Source organism: Oncorhynchus kisutch, linkage group LG19 (genome assembly GCF_002021735.2).
Source record: "Oncorhynchus kisutch isolate 150728-3 linkage group LG19, Okis_V2, whole genome shotgun sequence".
In the NCBI taxonomy this organism is placed as follows: Eukaryota; Metazoa; Chordata; class Actinopteri; order Salmoniformes; family Salmonidae; genus Oncorhynchus; species Oncorhynchus kisutch.
This window is the reverse complement of record NC_034192.2, coordinates 17,975,063-17,997,019: the sequence shown is the minus strand read 5'-3', so window position 1 is coordinate 17,997,019 and position 21,957 is coordinate 17,975,063. Positions and strand designations below refer to the sequence as shown.

Here is a 21,957-nt window from a genome sequence, read left to right as displayed (position 1 = left end):
TCAGGAAAAAATGAGGGGCCAAGTGTCTCGCTGAATTTTCTGATCCACTAGTTACCAGAGCCACAAAGTCAGAAGGCCCGCCTAATCGACCAATCAGATGACCGATCACACTCCATTTGATTGGTCGACTATTCGGGCCTTCTGACTTTGAGAATGCAGTAACTGGTGACGACCATCTTTTCTGACATGGATAAACAAAGATTTTTATAACTAACCAAAGATAGACCAGAGCCTGTCGTTGCCAAAGGGAGCAAATTACTCATAGAGGCAGAACAAGCATGGAGTTGGGCAGAACCAAGTACAGCTAGTGAAATCCTATTGACTCGTTCTAGCATTTATTTGCATATTTCCATTAGGGAACGCCTATTCTGAGGTGCGCGTGTATAAACAATGCACTTCTTTGTACATTTTGCAAAGGCTGAAGTCTACAAAGCGCAGTCTACTCTGTTTGTTACAGATTCTTGGAAACAGACAACTGTATGGAGATCAAATGTTTCATCGATGAGCAAATTTGCAGAATGTCGCTCCATCTTCTCCCACTGCCGGCCACTGGGCTTCCTCTCATCACCATATTTGGTAGTGTTAAACTCCAACCGGATGCGTCACAGTTTACATCCGATGAAATATCGGGCTCATTGTTCTATCTGTGTGTATAATCTGTGTATCTACGCTACAACATGACCTATAGTGTACGTCGTTGCGTCGTGCGTAGCGGGTGGGACAACGCTCGTGCACTGCATTGTTGTGGGGGGAGAGCTCGAGCTTGCAGTTGCAGCCTCGAAATGGTTCCAGGCTATAGGGAAGAAGCCAATTCAGATCCTTGAGAAAATGCTTTTATGCTCATGATAGAACCCAGTTTAGTATTTAACAAGACCCAGAGGGCTCCCAACGTCATTCTTCTCCTTTATTACTGAAAAAGCCTAAGCATCTCCCGCTGGATGAGAACATTGTGTACGGAATTACAGCCACTGAGCAGGCCACATCGCCATTGCTTTCAAAGGCTGTTGACAAGCTACTATCTACAACCAGCAAAGCTGTTTCTAGTTCTAAGGTATGAGGTTTTTTGTTATTTTTCCGATGCATTTTATCATGGATTATATAGAGCATAGTCGGCCAGTAACTGATTACTGCTGCATGTGTTGTAGGAAGCGCAATACACGTTTAAAGGGCTCCGTTGCCCTGTTTTGTTTGACGCCATTTGCTAACGTTAGGTTGTTAGCTAACTGTAACTAGCATTAGTAGCTACAGTAATGTTATTGTTAGCTACTAGCCCACACTGGCTTCATCTTTTTTTCGCTATTCGTTGGTGTCGCTGTTCTCTCTCTTCAGCCAGCTGCTAGTTTGCTAGAAAGAACCATGACATCCTCGGAAAGCGGTAAATTAAATGGTGCAATTTATCATGGTGCAGTTTATAGTTTGGTGGGTGGGGGGGCTCAGTTGCCTGCCACTCCTAGGCGCAACAAAGTTAGCACAATTTTAAAAGGCTACAGTTAACACCCCCCCTTACTTTACGCAGGCTGTGTGAACAAGTTGTCCTCTTTGGCATCTAGCAAAGGTTTTTTATTAGACGTTTTAGATTGTCTCTAGCAACCCAAAACATTTCCTGTGTCTGTTGTGTTGTAATGTTTAGGCTCAGTGTGATTTACTGTGGAATCTTGGAGTCTCAAATCTTGAATGATTCTTAAGAATAACCAGACAGTTTGTCTACATCTATCCATCCACTCCAAAACGGACCACATTCTCCATACAAACCCATGCAGAGATTTTTCTTGTTCAAACTTTTAATTGAACTCTTATCTTGTCATCAGATGCCTGCACTGCAGCTGTGGTGATAACATTAGCAGTTATCTCATACTTTTGCTGGCATGGGAATCCTGAGTTTCTTTTGAACACAAGCCATCCTTTTGCCCCCCCATATCACTACTATCCCCTTGTCCCTCACGCTTTTTAGTGACACACTTTCTTATTCATATGTCTTAGCAGATGCTCTACTCACCCAGTCCCCATTTCCACTCAGGAGTATACATTATAGTTTCTAATGTAAACACATTCAAATTCAACAATGCTATGGAAATTGAAATCCTCAAACTGATATCGCACATTGTCGATCAACAGATAGGTCAGCTTCCAGCTATTTATTCAAATACCTTCACCAATTGATGCTTGTTTACATTGTCCTGGTGTTTGTCTCTGTTACCACACCCTTAGGTAAAACCAGTCAAAAATAAACTATTTGTAAAAAATTGTGATGGTAATCTATCTGCTTCTGTTGTCATCCCCATGCTTGTTTAATTTATTGTGTTGTGGTATAGACTCCTCTATGTACCTGCTTCTCTTCTCCTTGCAGCTGTTCAGGTGTCGAGGATGAGGAAGAAGGCTCGGCACCACAGGGTCCCCGAGCCCCAGCGGCCGCCCTCCCCCATCCAGCCGTCCCCCAACAAACAGACTCTGACCTATGCCCAGGCCCAGCGCATGGTGGACATGGAGATTGACGGCCGGATGCACCGGATCAGCATCTACGACAAGCTGGACGTGATCTTGGACGATGACCCTACGGCTCAGGAGATTATGGAGTGCACCAGCAACAAGGAGAACACGGAGAAGCCTCAGCAGACGCCAATGCGCTCCGTCCGGTTGAAAAACAGCCAGGAGAAGAGAAGTGCAGCTGCGGTCGCACAGAACCACACAACACGGGGAGCTGCAGCAGCACCAGTACAGACACTTCCAGAGGCCAAGGTCCGGACGGTGGAGTATAACCTACCAGCGGTCCCCAGGAGGCCCCCGGTGTACTATAAGTATGTGGAGAAGACGTCAGAGGAGTTGGATGAGGAGGTGGAGTATGATATGGATGAGGAGGACTACGCCTGGCTGGAAGTAGTTAACGACAAGAGGAGGAGTGAGGGCGTCAGTCAGGTAGGCCTTGTCTTTTTAAATGACCCCTTTTCATAATTACAGAACTTCATGGTGAGGCTTCTCTCCTGTAGCCTGGGTGCCAGTCAATCATTTTTTTCCATGAGTTTTTGTACTGTGTATTTAAATACTGTATTCTCGACAGCATATTATTATATTCTACTGCTGTACATTGCATTTGAGTTAATCTTTATACACTGCATATTTATTTTTATACTGGATTCTTGACATATCTCACTCTGATACTCAGTGCACAAAACATTAGGAACACCTGCTCTTTCCATGAGACTGACCAGGCGAAAGCTATGATCACTTATTGATGTCACTTGTTAAATCCACTTCAATCAGTATAGATTAAGGGGAGGAGACAGGTTAAATAAGGATTTTTTTAAGCATTGATTGTGTATGTGTGCCATTGAGTGTGAATGGGCAAGACAAAATAATCAAGTGCTTTTGAACTGGTTATGGTAGTAGGTTCCAGGCGCACTGGTTTGTGTGACAAGAACTGCAACGCTGCTGGATGTTTCACGATCAGCAGTTTCCTGTGTGTATCACCAATAGTCCACTACCCAAAGGAGATCCAGCCAACTTAACACAACGGTGGGAAGCATTGGAGTCAACATAGGCCAGCATCTCTGTGGAACGCTTTCTACACCTTGTGGAGTCCATTCCTCAACGAATTGAGGCTGTTTTGAGGGCAAAAGGGGGTGCAACTCAATATTAGAAAATATGTTCCTGATGTTTTTACAGTCAGTGTATAGCTACCGCTGTACATATACTAAGAATGCTATCTTGTGTAAATTTCATCTAGTGTATATAAGCATAGATTGCATTTGGATTACTGTTAGTGGTATTAGGGTTAATTGGACTAATTCTGGTATTTCTTGATTTCTTATTTTTTTATTTTATTCATTCACTTTGGATTATTTGTGGACTTTGACATTGTACTGCATTGTTAGGAGCTAGTAGCATAAGTGTTTCACTGCAGCCACTGTAACATCTGCTAAACTGTGTACGCCACTAATAAACTTGGATTTGATTTCAGTCTGTTTTTTACTCTTTTGACAACTAGACGAGAGTAGAAACACTGACACTCAGGCTAGCTCCCCCCTCCCCCCAAAGAAACAAAAACAAATGGATCACAGGCTAAGACAAGAATACAACACAACAGTAGTCATTAAAACTACAATACATGTGCAAATGTTTACTGTTCTCCCTCCAACCACCAGGTGTCCCACAACGTGTTTGAGTTCCTGGTGGACCGCTTTGAGAAAGAGACACAGATGGAGAAGGTGAGCCAGGGCCAGGACAAGCTGACCATAGACGAGGACGCTGTCTGCTGCATCTGCATGGACGGAGACGGCCAGGACAGCAACGTCATCCTCTTCTGTGACATGTGCAACCTGGCCGTGCACCAAGAGTGTTACGGTGTCCCTTACATCCCAGAGGGACAGTGGCTATGCCGGCACTGCCTCCAGTCGCCCACCCAGCCTGCAGGCTGCATACTGTGTCCTAACAAAGGCGGAGCAGTGAAAAAGACTGACGATGACCGCTGGGGTCATGTGGTGTGCGCCCTGTGGGTGCCGGAGGTAGGGTTTTCCAACACAGTCTTCATCGAGCCCATCGACGGAGTCCGCAACATACCGTCCGCTCGCTGGAAGCTCACCTGCTACCTCTGTAAGGAGAAGGGGGTGGGGGCCTGTATCCAGTGTCACAAGGCTAACTGCTACACAGCCTTCCACGTCAGCTGTGCTCAGAAAGCAGGACTCTTTATGAAGATGGAACCAATCAAGGAGTTTACAGAGACCGGCGAGCCAACGTTTTCGGTGAAGAAGACTGCTTACTGTGGGGCTCACACCCCCAACAGCTCGGTCAGACGACCTCTCACCATCTACGAGGACGCCAAACCCCAAAATGGATTGTGTTCCCCTCTGAAAGGGGAGAAGATGAGGGGCGCCAATGCACTGACGAAAGGCAGGAAGAGGAAGAGCAAGAAGGTGGAGCCAGAGGAAGAGGTCCCACCCGTGGCCGTGCCTAGCTTTCCTCCCCAAAGGTAGATTCACTCACCATTCATCTAAGCATAATTTTCATAATTTGCAGATGATCAGACGTATCAGTAAATGTGACAATACACAACATACAGTGACGTGAAAAGTATTTTCTGTCATTTTTTAAAATTTTTTACAGTGAATGCTATTAGATTTAACCAAAACCTAATATGAAATGACAAAATGTTGATAATTATTTCATTTATTTAAATAACAAAATTATGCAATACCCAATGTCCCTCTTCCACTCAACGGGTTGTGCCACCTTTAGCTGCAATGACTGCAACCAAATGCGTGCTGTTGATATTAATATTAGGTTTTGGTTGAAGATCTGATAATTCAGTGTAAAAAAAATAGCAAAAATAGAGAATCAGACAGGGGGCAAACTCGCGGTTGGGCAGGGCTCCCCGCTTGTGCCATCAAACCCCTGCAACTTATCCGGGCAGAGTCCCTGCCCATCTTCCTGAAAACATCTGAAGCCCTACCTCTTCAAACAGTATCTTATATAATCTTCCTCCCCACCTTGTTCACAAGTTAAGTTGTTTTTCAATGTTTGAGTTTGTTTCAACTGCTAGCAAAGACGCATCAGCTACTAGTCAGATTCTCTCACAGGCACACTGGACTCAAATGGCGTTCTTGTTGCCATGGTAACCTACCACCCTTATAGGGATAGATTAACATTTTTGTCTCATCTGTGATATATTGGTTAAAAGACTCAGGTCACAAATAATGAAATAACACTGAGCAATATACCACATCACCTCTTACTAGTAAGAAATGTATTATTTTAGAAACATTACAAAGCATGCTCATAGCTTTTTGTGTAATTATGAAAAAACTATCTATATTTGTCTGATAAGAACAAATCTGAGGGGCAAGTAGATTTTTTAATCTATAGTAAAAGAGGTCAGGACTTAAAGTGAAAAAACATGTCATTCAATTTCAGACATGGACATTACTTCAATAAGCATTTTCTTTTATATCGTTAATATCTTCTCCATCTGTTCCCAGGTTAAACACCATCCTCAACCGGGTGTCTATGCAGAAAAAGAAGGTGTTTGTGGAGCTGGCTCTAAACTACTGGACTCTAAAGAGACAGGCGAGGAACGGAGTACCCCTCATCAGACGACTACAGTCCAGCCAACAGTCCCATCAGAAGACCCATGCTGCACAGCCGGTCAGTTAGACTCTTGTCCCCCTGTTTCTGACACAATTCTCATCCCCTGGCTGGTACACTCAATTCCCTCTCACACTCCTATCATTATAAGATACCCCTCTCCTTATTACCATAGCAGTGTCAAAGAACAGGCCAAAACTGCCCAGAGGCATATGATTGTATAAATGAGAGCTCCACTGTTCTCCTTGCATGATTACAATTCCACTGTTTTCTAACCCTAATGTTGGTGATATTATTTTTTAACTGTACATGTCTGCAATGTTTTATAAGTCCTGTGTGATTCCAACCACAGAAGGAGAGTGAGGAGGAGAGCCGGGCTCTGAAGGAGCAGCTCAAGGAGTGGCATTGTCTAAGACATGACCTGGAGAGAGCCAGGCTATTGCTGGAGCTCATACGCAAGAGGGAGAAACTTAAGAGAGAAGAGGTAGGTTAGATAACTGTAGCTGTCCCTGCAAGCCAACAATACATAAATATAGCTCACAAGCCAACTATAAGACAATTGGTAGTATAGTATGAATTGGAGCTGCAGCTCCTCCCCCCTCTCTCTCCCCCTCCATGGTTCAGCAGCCATATACAGTATATAATGATGCTAACGGTCCCCTGTGTGTCCTCAGATGAAGCTGCAGCAGAGCCTGTTAGAGGTCCAGCTGACTCCCTTCAGTATCCTGCTCAGGTCTGTGCTGGAACAACTACAAGAGAGAGACCAGTCCTTGATCTTTGCCCAGCCTGTCGACATTAAAGAGGTAAGGCTGACTTACCATAGGAGAGCAGCACTTACTATAACATCTACATACAACCTGAGATGTTGGAGAGTTGAGGTATTCTGGTACACAGCGAGGGAGAGACACTGGTCTGGACAGGAGTCCGTTTGATAATGTAAGATTCGGCCAGAAATTGATCAAGCTTTTATTGGTTCTCTCACCCCCCCCAGTGAGTTTAAACCTCTTGTTGTTTGGATTTATAAATCCAGTGGTTATAATGTCAGGGGGCGCTGCTCTGGGGCTGCACATGTGGGTGTTTGAGGCATAAATACACAGAACCAAGCAGTAAAGGCACAGTCCCCATCATTATCAACTTCATTAACCCTAACATCAAATAGTCTTTGAAGTCAGGAGTCTGGTGTCAGCCAGACTAGAGTTGAGATGCTGCTTATGCCCTTTCACGGTTTTAATTTATTAAAAAATACATATATTTGAACTTGAATGACCTTATTTTGTTTACTATAGTAGATTTATATCTCAATGCCCTGTAGGTGCCGACTATCAGATGTTTTTGTATCTCTGTCTATCATTAAACCTGTAGGTGCCTGACTACCTTGACCACATCAAGAACCCCATGGATTTCTCCACTATGAGGAAACGCATCGACGACCAGGCCTACAGCAACCTGGATGACTTTGAGTCTGACTTCAATCTCATCATCTTCAACTGCATGAAGTACAACTGTAAGGACACCTTCTTCCACCGGGCGGCCGCCCGTCTCCGAGACCAAGGTGGGGCTTTGATCAGGAAGACGCGGCGGGATGTGGAACGAATCGGCTTCGAGAAGGACAGCGGGATGCACCTGCCCGAACCGCCCAAGATCGAAGCGCCTCCACCGTTTTCCTGGGAGGACGGTAAAGGCCTAGCGAGTCAAAGAGTTTTTTATATATATATATATATATATATAAAATGGATAAATCAGTCAATATAGAATACTGGAACAGACTGCAGTGTTTGCAAAGATCCAAATTAATAAAGCATATTCCTGGTCTAAGAAGCACTTTTAAATGAGATGCTCTTGAGAATTTTTGTCTAGCAGTTTGCTTAATCTGGATCCTCAATATAATTCTACTTACCTAGGCTACTCTGTGTTTAAGTTAACATCAAGCAAATGTCTCCCAATGACAGTGTTATCTTGGTGTCCTTTCCCCAGTGGACCAGTTATTGGTCCCAGCCAACCGGCAGCACATGCCTCTGGAGGAGCAGCTGAAAGAGCTGCTGGAGAAACTGGACCTGACGTACTCCATGAAGTCCAGCCCGTCACGCTCCAAACGCCTCAAGCTGCTCAAGAAGACCATCAACGACGTGCGCAGCGAGATGAGCTTCGGCCTGAGGAGGGTGTCCCACCACTCCCATTCGCATTGTTCTTCCTCCCAGTCAGAAAGGAGTAAAGCTGGGGAGGCAGAGGGTGTGAAGACCAATGGACAGAGTCCTGATAATGAGGGTGGGTTTTTTCAAGTTGTTACTTTATTGGGGAACCCAATATGTTATTATTATAATAGTACATTTAATTTGTATAGCGCTTTTCATTACATGGTTTTGGATTTTTACATTTTATGTTATATACACATTTAAAATGTACAACATATTTTAAGGCCCATTTTTAAAAGTTCTAATTGATGAAGCAGCTCTGATGGTCAGGGAGAGCATTACATAGAGGGGTATGGGAACCTTCTGCTCCCGTGCCTTGAAGCCTTGAATGGGGCTTAATCCATTCAAGGCTTTAAATATAATTTTGAAGTTGATCCTGTAGTTGCCCGGTAGCCAGTGAACTTGGGCCAGGATCGGTGTGATTTGGTGTGACTTCTTGGTCCTGGTCAGGACCCTGGCAGCACTGTTCTGGATTACTTGGGGCCTCTGTTGTGATAACTATGGCTTCCGGCAGGATAGCGCTCTCTTCAGGATGTCAGTAGCTAGGCTTCCATCCAATTTGTGACAGATTGTCATGCAAATATTGTAAAATCTGTATAAAAGAAAATCTGCACTTTTCATCTACCAAATAGAAATCTACAGTTCAATGTGTTTCCATCGCATTTTAAAATCGACTGACGGTTTTGTCACTAAAACGGTTGCAATTTTATATAGAAAACTTGCGCAATCTGGTTTTGGTGTGCATCGATCATGTCACCAGCATTCAAATAAAACCCTCTATTTGTTGGAATTTTGCATCAAGCTCATCAACATCCAACATCGACCTATGCTTTTCCATGTCGTGGTGGTAGTACGACGTAGCACAACATCGCGTGACTCCAAGTTTACTTTGACATAATGGTTTATTATATAATATTTGCCCATAAAGGAGGGGGGTGTGCCTTTAGGAGAGAAGGCGTTATCTTGGAAGCTGGAGTTTTGAACTGGAATGGCAAGGTGGCCAGCTGTGGTGGAACGGATTGCGTGTGTAGTTTGGTAGTGGAGAAAGTCTGAGAGGTAAAGGGGGGCAGGGTGGTGAAGGGCTTTGTAGGTCAGAAGGAGGATCTTGTAATTCATTCGTTGAGAGACATTGGAGTTCACGGGTGATGTGAGTTGATGCCGGAGAGTAGTGAGTTGCAGTAGTCAAGACGGGAGGAGATTAATGCATGTATGAGGTTTTCAGTGTCAGGATGGGAGAGGAAGGACCTGACATTGGCCAAGCACTCAGATATCCCCATATAACCAAAAAGTTATATTACAGGTCAAAGAAATATTTCGAACTAAGTACAGAATCAATCATTGGGATGTTTTTATCATAAATCTTCAATAAAGTTCCAACAGGAGAATTCTTTTGTGTCTCGAGGAGGAGTCGATATCATGTGGAATGTGCGTGACCAGGAAATGGCTCTCTGCCAGTAAGCTGACTCATTCAGCTCTCATTCAGTCCCAGAACACAGTAGAATCCTCATTCAAGTTTCTAAAGATGGTTGACATCTAGTGGAAGCCATAGGAAGTGCATCTTCATTCATATCCCAATGTGAATTCAATTGGGCCTGGTTTGAAAATCCACCAACCTCAGATTTCTCACTTCCTGTTTGGATTTCTTCTCAGGTTTTTGCCTGCCATATGAGTTCTGTTATACTCACAGACATTCAAACAGTTTTAGAAACTTCAGAGTGTTTTCTATCCAATACTAATACAAATATGCATATATTAGCAACTGAGACTGAGGAGCAGGCCGTTTACTCTGGGCACCTTTCATCCAAGCTACTCAATAGTGCCCCTGCAGCCATAAGAAGTTGTAGAAGGCAAGATGATTTGTATTGAATTCTTGTAATAAGTCTTCACCCTGAGGATGATGTGCTTTAGGAATGGTTCTGGTGTTTTTATTGTGATCATTGTGATCTATATAATGTTATGCTTTCTATGTATTTTTATAACTGTATTCTTCAACAGGGGACAAATCATTACCTCCCAAATTGGAACCCTCTGACTCCCTAACTCCTCTCCTGCACTTCGAGAGTAACTTAGAACCCCCTACCCTCAAACCCATCCACACCCCGGACAGCAAGACCCACGGACAGGTCATATTTGACCGGGAGAAACCCAACAACGCTTCCTCCACCACTACCCTTCTCAATGGCCACTCCGACTCCCAAAACCCCCTGCTTCTTTCAAAGGGGGACGTGAGTGTGGTGGCCACCTCCACCCTGGCCCAACCCTCGGGGACGACTGTCAACCGCCGCACTGCCGTGCTCTTCAGGAAGTCCAAGACCTCTAGCCCTGGGAAGAACCAGGGGGGGAGAGAAGGAGACGAAGCCCAGACAGGGTGCCCTCAGCTGGGCACCAAGACCTTCCTGTCGGTAATGATCCCCAGGCTGGAGACCCTCCTCCACCCAAGGACTAGGAAGAGGAGCCACAGTCCACGTGGGGTGTACAGCGAGGGGGGTGGAGACAGGGAGGAAGAGTCCCCTGTCAAACACATTAACACAGGTAAATGGGGTTCTTCTCACTTGTCAGAAAATAAAGTACTTATCTTAATGGGACTCTTAAATCGAGCATGAAGTAGAAAATGATCTTCAGACTTGTGAAATAAGAGATTAGGTTCCCCTTGTCCATGTAATCTTATTAATTATAATCTAAAATGCTAAACTGATCTAAGATCAGCATCCCTACTCTGAGACTCTTTATGATTAAAAGGTCCTAATGTTGTAGGTCTATGCTATAGTTGGTTTATGTATAGTATACTGATTACTGTACTGCTCTGTGTTACCCGCCTCAGGCCTGTCTAATGGTTTTGCGATGGAGGAGGTAATTGATGAAGAGAAGGAGCTAAGTGACAGCAGGCCTCTAGAAACCAGGAGACGCTGTGCCTCTGAGTCCAGCATCTCATCTAGTGGTAGTCTGCTGGGCAGCACCAGGTAGGTACATGCATATGCCTCAACAGACCTGTGTTCAAATAGAATTTAAACTGAGCTTGATTGAGCCCGCTTGGCTCAATGGAACCACTAGAATAGTCCCAAGTGTGGAAACACAGGCAGGCTCAATCAAACGTAAGCCGTCATTGTAAATAAGAATTTGTTCTGACTTGTGTAGTTAAAGACATCTCATAACAACAGGCTAGGTGGTGCATTTTTCACTGCTGAACATGGTTGGTGGTACTTCAACTATGTAGTCTGGTAATTTCTCTATAGTGTTTCATGTATATGGCAGTCTGACTCACATACAGTGTGGATGTCTTTTCCTGATTTCAGCAGCACCCTCAGTCTTCCAGCATGTGGTAAAGGCAAACCGGCCCTGGTCCGAAGAAACACTGTGGATGATAAGAACGACCTCATTGCCTGTATAGAAACCGGGAACTTTGCCAGAGCTGCTAGGATTGCCGCCGGTAAATTTTCTGTCTTGATGTTCATCGTACAGTAAAGTGGAGACTGCGGAGGGTAGTGTGTATTGTATCAGATGAGGTCTGACTGGGAGCCAGTGGAGTAGATGTATTGCTATAGGGGCAGCTTTTGAGGTACTGTTCCTTTACTGGTATTTCCAGCTTGATCCGCATGGGTTGCTGCAGGTAGATCATCCTAGGAAATGTTATTTAATTGATACAAACTGTCTCCAATCAATCAATCAATGTCTTGTTTGGTGGGGGGGGGGATCGCCTAAGCCATGGGAAGCCATTGACAGTCGCTGGATCCAGGTTCGAGTCCCGGTCTGGGCAACACCCCAAATTTTCAACAATATACTTCCATGGTTGGTTTAATTGACTCTCCCCTTTTACTGCCCCATAATTGACCATTTTTTAGCTACAACTTCCAAGTCTGTTGGAGAGGATCAGCTTGAGCAAAAAAGAGGTGTAGAATCACTGCTCTACAAATAGTATTCTCTGCAAAATAATAGGTTTTGTGTGATTTTAAGATTCGCAGAGCTACTCCTCCCCTGGCTTAAGCAATCCCTCCTGCCAAACACACACGCACAAACAGACGATTGATTGATTGGAGACAGTTTATGTCTACAGAACATTTCCTAGGATTTCCTACCTCCAGCAACACTAGTGGACAATGCTGGAAATACCGGTAAAAGCACAGTACCTCAAAATGTGCCCCAAAACTCTTTGACTCTAGCATTAGGATATAACCAGAACCCAGAGTTTTCCTCAGTAGTATGCTACGATGCAGGCTATGTAAACATAACTTAAAGCAATTATATTCATGATTTACAGTCTACAAATTGTATTCTCTTTGTAATGTCACATTTTTCAGTGAGTTGTGATGTATTTAACCTGTGTGTTGATGCTGTCACTATTAGCATGGCTCTGGAAGTGTTTTGCTCTATTTACAGTGAACCCCTCCTAACTTGATTGTTGTTATTCCTGCATCCATAGAAGTTGGCAATAGCAATATTTGGATGCCTGCTAGTGCTGCAACAGTTGTTCTGGAACCTCTAAAGCTAGTTTGGGCAAAATGTAGCGGATACCCTTCCTATCCTGCCTTGGTGAGTGACAGTGAGCATATGTATGACACCTGACTATCTCATTCTTACTTCTGTGCTTGCTACCAGGGCCTACAACTAACTTTTTTGTCCACCAGCCACTCAGATTTTTTTAGGAGTCAAAATATATTTTTTTGTGCTTTAAATACAACAAAAAAACACATCTAAATGGATACGCATGCTTAGTAATGTTTCTAAATCAAGGAATCTATTACTAATAAGAAGTAATGTGGTATATTGCTCAATTTAATATTTTGTGACCTGAAGTCTTTTAACCAAAATATCACAGATGAGACAAGTGTTCAGCTGCCCCTTTAAGCTTACCATGGTAATGGAGCCACTCAAGTCGTCACATGTGGCGTAAGTCATCAGCATGCTAGGCGAACCCAACGAGTGTGCTCACATACTTCCTTAAAAGACCGTTGCTTGAAAAACTAGACTTCGGCTACCGAATTCGGCTTGCCTCATGAAAAATGTTTGTGTGCTCGAACAGCCGTAAAAAAAAAAAACCTTGCCGAAGTCCAAAATGAACAAAAAAAATGTCACAACGTCCTCATAATATATGCACGAACTGTTAGACTCCCAAAAGGAACTGAAACAGACGTACACACCACCTCATTATTGCAGCGTCCTAATAGGAAGGCTACATTTGCGTTCTAGAGGACTGACATGAACATGATGCGGCCCATTTGTTCATTAACTTAGCCTGTAAAAGTCCTATTTTGTTTGAATATAGAAGGTGATGTGTACGAACTAGAATATTTCAGTGATCGTTCTGCTGTGCGCAGCCTTAACGCATCCCATGTGATGATGCTGCTCATCCTACGCTGATAAGGCCATTCTTTGCCATGTTTATAGCGCTATTCAGACGGGTATTACCAGAGTGTTGGTTATGTAATTATTATCCAAGCTTGTGCGTTATTCCAGAAGGCGATTTACACAGGATTATTCCAAACTGCCCCCTGTAGTTCTTTATTTTTTCAGATTTAATTGACTCCTGACGGAAGCTTTGAGGTTTTTATTCTAGGCATGAAGATATTTCATCGTCATGTCTAGACTATAATAGGCTACACTGAACTCAATTTTGGCTGCCAAATGTATACAGTGCCTTCAGAAACTATTCACACCCGTTGACCTTTTCCACATTTTGTTGTGTTTCAGCCTGAATTTAAAATGGGTTAAATTGAGATTTGTTGGTCACTGGCCTACACGCAATACCCCATAATGTCCAAGTGGAATAATGTTGTTAAAAAAATATATATATATATATTTATTTATTATTTAATTTTTTTTACGGATGAAAAGCTGAAATGTCTTGAGTCAATAAGTATTCAACCCCTTTTGTTATGGCGAGCCTAAATAGGTTCAGGAGTAAAAACAAAATGCTGAACAAGTCACATAATAAGTTGTATGGGAGTGTTTTTAGGTATTCATAAAAAAATCATGTTAATCTATATACCCCAAACATACAATTATCTGTAAGGTTGTGCAGTGAATTCTAAACACAGATTCAACCACAAAGACCAGGGAGGTTTTTCCAATGCCTTGCAAAGAAGGGTACTTACTGGTAGGTGGGTACAAATAAAAAAAGCTGACATTGAATATCCCTTTTGTAGTGACTGGGTGTATTGATACACTATCCAAAGTGTACTGAATCATTTCACCAAGTACAAAGATACAGGCATCCTTCCTAACTCAGTTGCCGAAGAGAAAGGAAACCGCTCAGCGATTTCAACATGAGGCCAATGGTGACTTTTTAAAACAGTGGCTGTGATAGGACAAAACGGAGGATGGTTCAACGTTGTAGTTACTCCACAATATTGAATGAATTCACAGTGAAAAGAAGGAAGCCTGTACAGAATAAAAATATTCCTAAACATGCATCCTGTTTGTAACAAGGCACTAAAGTAATACTGCAAAAAATGTGGCAAAGAAATTAACTTTTTATTAAACACAATATTAAACACAAACAGAACACTTGAATACAAAGTGTTATGTTTGGGCCAAATTCAATACAACACATTACTGAGTACCACTTCATATTTTCAAGCATAGTGGTGACTGCATCATCTTATGCTTGTAATCATTAAGGACTGGAGAGTTTTTCAAGATAAAATAAATGGAATGTAGCTAAGCACAGGTAAAATCCTAGAGGAAAACCTGATTCAGTCTGCTTTCCACCAGACACTGGGAGATGACCTTGTGTTTTCGGTTATTGTCCTAAAACCTAAACCACAAGGCCAAATCTACACAGGAACTGCTTATCAAGAAAACAATGAATGTTCCCGAATTGGCCGAGTTACAGTTTTGACCTAAATCTACTTGAAAATCTATGGAAAGACCTGAAAAATGGTTGACTAGCGATGATCAACAAGCAAATTTGACAGAGCTTAAATCATTTTTCTATATAAATAATAATGGCCAAATGTTGTGCAATCCAGGTGTAGTAAATTCTTTCTAACTTACCCACAAAGACTCCGCTGTAATCACTGTCAAAGGTGCTTGTACAAAGTATTGACTAAGGGGTGTGAATACTTCTGTTAAACCCAGACTTGGACCACACATCCGTTCCACTTAATAGCAGGCTAGTTATTGCGTTGCAATGCTTGCAGTTAGTCACTGATTCCTTCCAAACCACTCATTGTTGAATTTGAGATTTCCAACTTGCTGTGTGATGTTTATGGCCAATGCATTTTGGAGCTGCATTACTCAAGAAAGCAAAAAATAGTCGATGTTTGTGTGTGTATAATATATATACACTTTTTTTCATTGTTTGCAAACTGATATAAATGCCAGAATAACATGCCAAAACGTGCCCTGAATGACGGGTCGCCACTGATAGCCTGCACATCTTTTGATTACCGATGCATGGTTCTGACTATGCCTGGTGGCCGACATGTCTACCTATACCTGACTATGCCCATTCCCTCTCTCACCCTCACTCGTTAGCTCGCTCTTTCTTTGCTGTGATAGATGCAAGAGTTTGTGTTCTTGGAAGTAGTCTACGGCAAACTAGTTTCCTCCCTTAAAAAATACTGAATCTTAGGAGTCGTGGAGTCGATTCCGCTAAATGGGAGTCTGCAACGGGAGTCGATGGGCAAGGAGTCGAGGAATCGATTCTAGTGTGCCTGTGAGAATCTGACTAGTTGAGGCTGACTGTCTCTTCTTCGCTTGCAGTGGAAGCAAACTCAAACATTGAAAAAACAACCTAATTTGTGAACAAAGCAATGTGAATGTCCAATGTTATAAAACCCTACTCGCGTATGTGCCAATGCATATATTTTTGACCAATGTGGCTGGTGAATTAGAAATTCAGACCCGCCAATGCCAAAATCTACCTGCATTTGGTGGGTGTTAATTTTAGGCCCTGTTCAAATTGTGTTCAAAGGGATGTTCACACACTCTAGATGTTTGTAAGGTAACACACCCACACACCCTACAATGTTTTGCCTTTCATGGTAGAGTAAAACCTAGGTCCATATCTTTCAAGTCCTCTAGATGGCGCCATTGTCAAACAGGTCTGATTTTTACCTTAGTGGATGCACCTATTCATCACAAGCATCAGCTATGTATTTGAGCATGTGTGTTTGCGCATGTGTGTGCAATGCATGTCTGTGTGTATGCAAGTATACTGTGTCATAACACTCCAGACACCACTCCCTAGTAACCCTGGTACACCTCTTCTACCATGTTAGATTGTCGACCCCCACATGCCCCGGGTGGGGTGCCAGCACAACGGGGTGTCTATCCCCATGCCCCCCCTTGACGTCCTCCGGGTCGGAGAACGGATGCAGTACAAGAACGAAGAAAAACTCTTCCTCGTTCTTTTCTTTGACAACAAACGCAGCTGGTGAGACTTCTCCAATATTAAATGCTATGAAAGGGACATTTTCTTTTTATCGTAACATGCATGGACATTAAGTGTTATTTCAATACATGCTGCGAATACACAACCAACAGACAACACAGAGAACTCAAATTTGTATTAGAAGTTTTACATTTTTGCAGATTTGTATCAGAAGAAATGTAACTGTGAATTTGATTTCACTCTTCTCAGGCAATGGCTTCCTAAGTCTAAGATGGTCCCACTGGGGATTGACAAGACCATCGACAAGATCAAGATGATGGAGGGCAGAACGTCCAGCATCCGTAAGGCTGTTCAGACGGCCTTCAAACGTGCCATGAACCATCTTAGCATCGTTCAGGATGAACCTGTCAGCGACATGAGTGACGTGGACTAACGCACACACACACACACACACACACACACACACACACACACTCTCCCCATTACACACAGACACCCAACCCCCTGAATTACTGCTCATGGCCTTGTCCTGTACCGGAGTCTGGCATACTCTCCTTCTCCTCTTCGTCAGTCTTTCCAGAGTTCTATGCTGACTGTGTTTACCAGGTGCCTGGCTACCCCCTTGGCTTGATATGGTGCCTCCTTCCTCGTCAGCCCCCGCCCGCTGGTCTGACGGCTGCTGCTTTAATGAATGTGCCCGAGTTCCCCTCCTATCAACCTTTCTCCAAGGTCGTGTTCTAATTGAAAACTAATTGAAACAGGGTGGGTTTAATGGACTTACCCAAAAAGAAACGCTCATTTCCGTTTTCTTTCAAAACAGTTTTGATATGTTTCCTGTTGTGTTCCATAAGGAACATGACCCCATGACTGTGCTGCAAGACTGCTGCCATGATCCTCCTCTATTCCCTATGACCATGCCACTGCCAAGATGGGCTGCTTCTTCCTCACCTCACTCATCTAACCTTATGCCATTTATTTCCACCCAAAACTACCTACTATGTTTTAAAGTTAACTGTAAATAACTGCAATATTTGTCTGACACACTAACTTATTGTGTAGATTGAAAGAAATTGGTACTGTACAATGGCTTTTCTTACTAGTATTTATACTTTTTGGTGAATTATGTAAGCACTACGGTGTGGTATTTCCAAGTTCTGTGAAAATAAGACGAGTGTAAAAATCCTTAGCGGTGTAAAATGTTTTTTTCTTTTCCTTTTACAGTTTTTGTATTTTCTTTAAGTTATTGAAGTTTCTAAATATAAGCTTCCCTTTGGCATTAGTTATTTTGTTATATTTTTTTTTAACGATAGTTTTAGTATATTTTGTTCGTACATATTTATATGATTGAGTGCCTTTGGAAAGTATTCAGACCCCTTGACTTTTTGTGAGGTTACAGCCTTATTCTAAACTGTATTAAATTGTTTTTTTCCACCTCATCTACACACAATACCCCATAATGACAAGGCAAAAACAGGTTTTTAGAAATGTTTGCTAATTTATAAAAAATAAAAACTGATATCACATTTTACCTAAGTATTCAGACCCTTTACTCAGTACTTTGGTAAAGCACCTTTTGGCAGCGATTTTAGCCTCGAGTCTTCTTGGATATGACACTACAAATCTGTCACACCTGTATTTGGGGAGTTTCTCCCGTTCTCTGCAGATCTTCTCCAGCTCTGTCAGGTTGGATGGGGGAGTGTTGCTACACAGCTATTTTCAGGTCTCTCCGGAGTTGTTCGATCGGGTACAAGTCCGGGCACTGGCTGGGCCACTCAATGACATTCAGAGACTTCTCCCAAAGCCACTACTGTGTTGTCTTGGCTGTGTGTTTAGGGTCGTTGTCCTATTGGAATGTGAACCTTCACTCCAGTCTGAGGTCCTGAGCGCTCTGGAGCAGATTTTCATCAAGGATCTCTCTGTTCTGCTCTGTTCATTTTTGCCTCGATCCTGACTAGTCTTCCAGGCCCTACCACCGAAAAACATCCCCACAGCATAATGCTGCTACCACCATGCTTCGCTGTAGGGATGGTGCCAGGTTTCCTCCAGATGTGACACTTGGCATTCAGGCCAAAGAGTTAAATCTTGGTTTTATCAGACCAGAGAATCTTGTTTCACATGGTCTGAGAGTCTTTAGGTGCCTTTTGGCAAACTCCTAGCGCGCTGTCATGTGCCTTTTACTGAGGAGTGGCTTCCGTCTGGTCACTCTAACATAAAGGCCTGATTGGTAGAGTGCTGCAGAGATGGTTGTCCTTCTGGAAGGTTCTCCGATCTCCACAGAGGAACTCTAGAGCTCTGTCAGAGTGACCACCGGCTTCTTGGTCACCTCCCTGACCAAGGCCCTTCTCGCCCTTTTTTGCTCAGTTTGGCTGGGTGGCCAGCTCTAGGAATTCTTGGTGGTTCCAAACTTATTCCATTTAAGAATGATGGAGGCCACTGTGTTCTTGGGGACCTTCAATGCTGCAGACATTTTTTGGTACCCAGATCTGGGCCTCAACACAATCCTGTCTCGGAGCTCTACGGACAGTCCCTTCCACCCCATGGCTTGGTTTTTGCTCTGACATGCACTGTCAACTGTGAGACCTTATATAGACAGGTGTGTGCCTTTCCAAATCATGTCCAATCAATTTAATTTACCACAGGTGGACAAGCAATCAATTTGTAGAAACATCTCAAGGATGGTCAATGGAAACAGGATGCACCTAAGCTCAATTTCAAGTCTCATAGCAAAGGTCTGAATATTTATGTAAATACGTTTTAAAAAAAAATTCTCTAAAAACCTGTATTTAAAAAAATCAATTTTAGAATAAGGCTGTAGCGTAACGTGAAGAAAGTAAAGGGTTCTGAATGCTTTCCGAAGGCTGTGTGTGTGTATAATTTTTTGCCCCACCGTGTGTGTAATATATATATATATATATATTATTGTGCAAGTTCTCCCACTGAAAAATATGAGAGAGGCCTGTAATTTTCACACTTCAACTATGACAGACAAAATGAGGGGAAAAAATCCAGAAAATCACATTGTAGGATTTTATTATGAATTTATTTGCAAATTATGGTGGAAAATAAGTATTTGGTCAATAACAAAAGTTTATCTCAATACTTTGTTATATACCCTTTGTTGGCAATGACGGAGGTCAAACGTTTTCTGTAAGTCTTCACAAGGTTTTCACACACTTGCTGGTATTTTGGCCCATTCCTCCATGCAGATCTCCTCTAGAGCAGTGATGTTTTGGGGCTGTTGCTGGGTAACACGGAATTTCAACTCCCTCCAAAGATTTTCTATGGGGTTGCGATCTGGAGACTGGCTAGGCCACTCCGGGACCTTGAAATGCTTCTTACGAAGCCACTCCTTCGTTGCCCGGGCGGTGTGTTTGGGATCATTGTCATGCTGAAAGACCCAACCACGTTTCATCTTCAATGCCCTTGTTGATGGAAGGAGGTTTTCACTCAAAATCTCACGATACATGGCCCCATTCATTCTTTCCTTTACACGGATCAGTCGTCCTGGTCCCTTTGCAGAAAAACAGCCCCAAAGCATGATGTTTCCACCCCCATTCTTCACAGTAGGTATGGTGTTTTTTGGATGCAACTCAGCATTCTTTGTCCTCCAAACACGACGAGTTGAGTTTTTACCAAAAAGTTATATTTTGGTTTCATCTGACCATATGACATTCTCCAAATCTTCTTCTGGATCATCCAAATGCTCTCTAGCAAACTTCAGACGGGCCTGGACATGTACTGGCTTAAGCAGGGGGACACGTCTAGCACTGCAGGATTTGAGTCCCTGGCGGCGTAGTGTGTTACTGATGGTAGGCTTTGTTACTTTGGTCCCAGCTCTCTGCAGGTCATTCACTAGGTCCCCCCGTGTGGTTCTGGGATTTTTGCTCACCGTTCTTGTGATCATTATGACCCCACGGGGTGAGATCGTGCGTGGAGCCCCAGATCGAGGGAGATTATCAGTGGTCTTGTATGTCTTCCATTTCCAAAAAATTGCTCCCACAGTTGATTTCTTCAAACCAAGCTGCTTACCTATTGCAGATTCAGTCTTCCCAGCCTGGTGCGGGTCTACAATTTTGTTTCTGGTGTCCTTTGACAGCTCTTTGGTCTTGGCCATAGTGGAGTTTGGAGTGTGACTGTTTGAGGTTGTGGACAGGTATCTTTTATACTGATAACAAGTTCAAACAGGTGCCATTAATACAGGTAACGAGTGGAGGACAGAGGAGCCTCTTATAGAAGAAGTTACAGGTCTGTGAGAGCCAGAAATCTTGCTTGTTTGTAGGTGACCAAATACTTATTTTCCACCATAATTTGCTAATAAATTCATAAAAAATCCTACAATGTGATTTTCTGGAGAAAAAAAATCTAATTTTGTCTGTCATAGTTGAAGTGTACCTATGATGAAATTTACAGGCCTCATCTTTTTAAAGTGGGAGAACTTGCACAATTGGTGGCTGACTAAATACATTTTTGCCCCACTGTATGTTTGTGTGTGTGTATATATATCTGTATAATTCAGATGCTCACATGTTGGGAAGTATTTTGTTGTTATGGAAACCAAAAGTGCGTTGTTCTCAAGAAACCAAAAATCTTGCTGCCCAGATTATTTTATACTTGGATTTGTTTGTGCCTGTGGTTTGAAAGTTTATTGAAAAAAAATGGTTAAAAGTTTATTTTTTACAACAGGATTGTGACTGTTACTTACTTCTAGGACCTTTTATTGTAGACTTAGGAAGATGTGCCTGTTATTTATTGTAAAGTATTACTTTATATTTGGAGAATCATGTAAGAGTTTCTAGTGGTTATTGGCTCATTTTGTGGTGAATCCTTGGGTTGCGTTTTTTTCTTAGTTACTTCTGGTTAATTTGATGGTTTAGCTTGTAAACTTCATAACATTCTTTTATAGTAAGTTCTTTTTCTGGGTAGCATTGGGTAGTTTTGGATAATTTCATTTTTAGTTTTTATCATCAGGCCTATTGCTTGGGACTGTCCTTCCTTTTTATCAAGACACAGATAATAAAAAGACCAGGATGTAAAATCACTACGAGCAAAGTCATCTCTTAATATGATACAATCTATATTTCAACAGCACTGTACACACTCCTCATGCCATGCCTCTTTCAGCAGTTTTGACGGTCAGAGATCACATATGGAACCGCTCAGGAGCGACATCGGACTGAACAAGGATGAGATTGTGTCTGCAATGGAGGACCGGCAGCTCTGGAAGACCCACTGCCGCAGATGACAAGACGATGCTTGCTTACGATGCTTGCTTACCTGACTATTATACTATCTAATACAGTAGGGGGAGTAAAAGGAATGAGCGGCCCTTATGCGGAATATTGCAGGTCCCCCAGTGCT

At 42.8% G+C, this 21,957-nt stretch overlaps 1 protein-coding gene across 2 annotated transcripts; it reads left to right on the top strand.

Moving 5' to 3' along the window:
• Positions 1-584: 584 nt before the first annotated feature.
• On the top strand, positions 585-17,926 carry brd1a (bromodomain containing 1a). Of its 2 annotated transcripts, none has more exons than XM_031797752.1 (14): positions 585-1,051; positions 2,348-2,913; positions 4,140-4,963; positions 5,970-6,135; positions 6,428-6,559; positions 6,750-6,878; positions 7,438-7,750; positions 8,050-8,340; positions 10,263-10,799; positions 11,089-11,227; positions 11,564-11,694; positions 12,685-12,794; positions 16,487-16,641; positions 16,849-17,926. In XM_031797752.1, exons 2-14 carry the CDS (start codon positions 2,365-2,367, stop codon positions 17,030-17,032), a joined length of 3,660 nt encoding a protein of 1,219 aa, XP_031653612.1. In that variant the 5' UTR covers positions 585-1,051; positions 2,348-2,364; the 3' UTR covers positions 17,033-17,926. The 2 variants fall into 2 exon arrangements, with proteins under 2 accessions (XP_031653612.1, XP_020307742.2); XM_020452153.2 differs by having other exon boundaries at positions 586-1,051; positions 11,561-11,694.
• Positions 17,927-21,957: the final 4,031 nt, after the last annotated feature.

Bases quoted from the DNA above. Each gene is read 5' to 3' on its own strand.
- brd1a (XM_020452153.2), top strand. From the start codon at position 2,365: ATGAGGAAGAAGGCTCGGCACCACAGGGTCCCCGAGCCCCAGCGGCCG. The intron at 6,879-7,437 runs GTAAGGCTGACT...TTAAACCTGTAG, and splicing joins AGCCTGTCGACATTAAAGAG to GTGCCTGACTACCTTGACCA. The intron at 11,228-11,560 runs GTAGGTACATGC...TCCTGATTTCAG, and splicing joins AGTCTGCTGGGCAGCACCAG to CAGCACCCTCAGTCTTCCAG.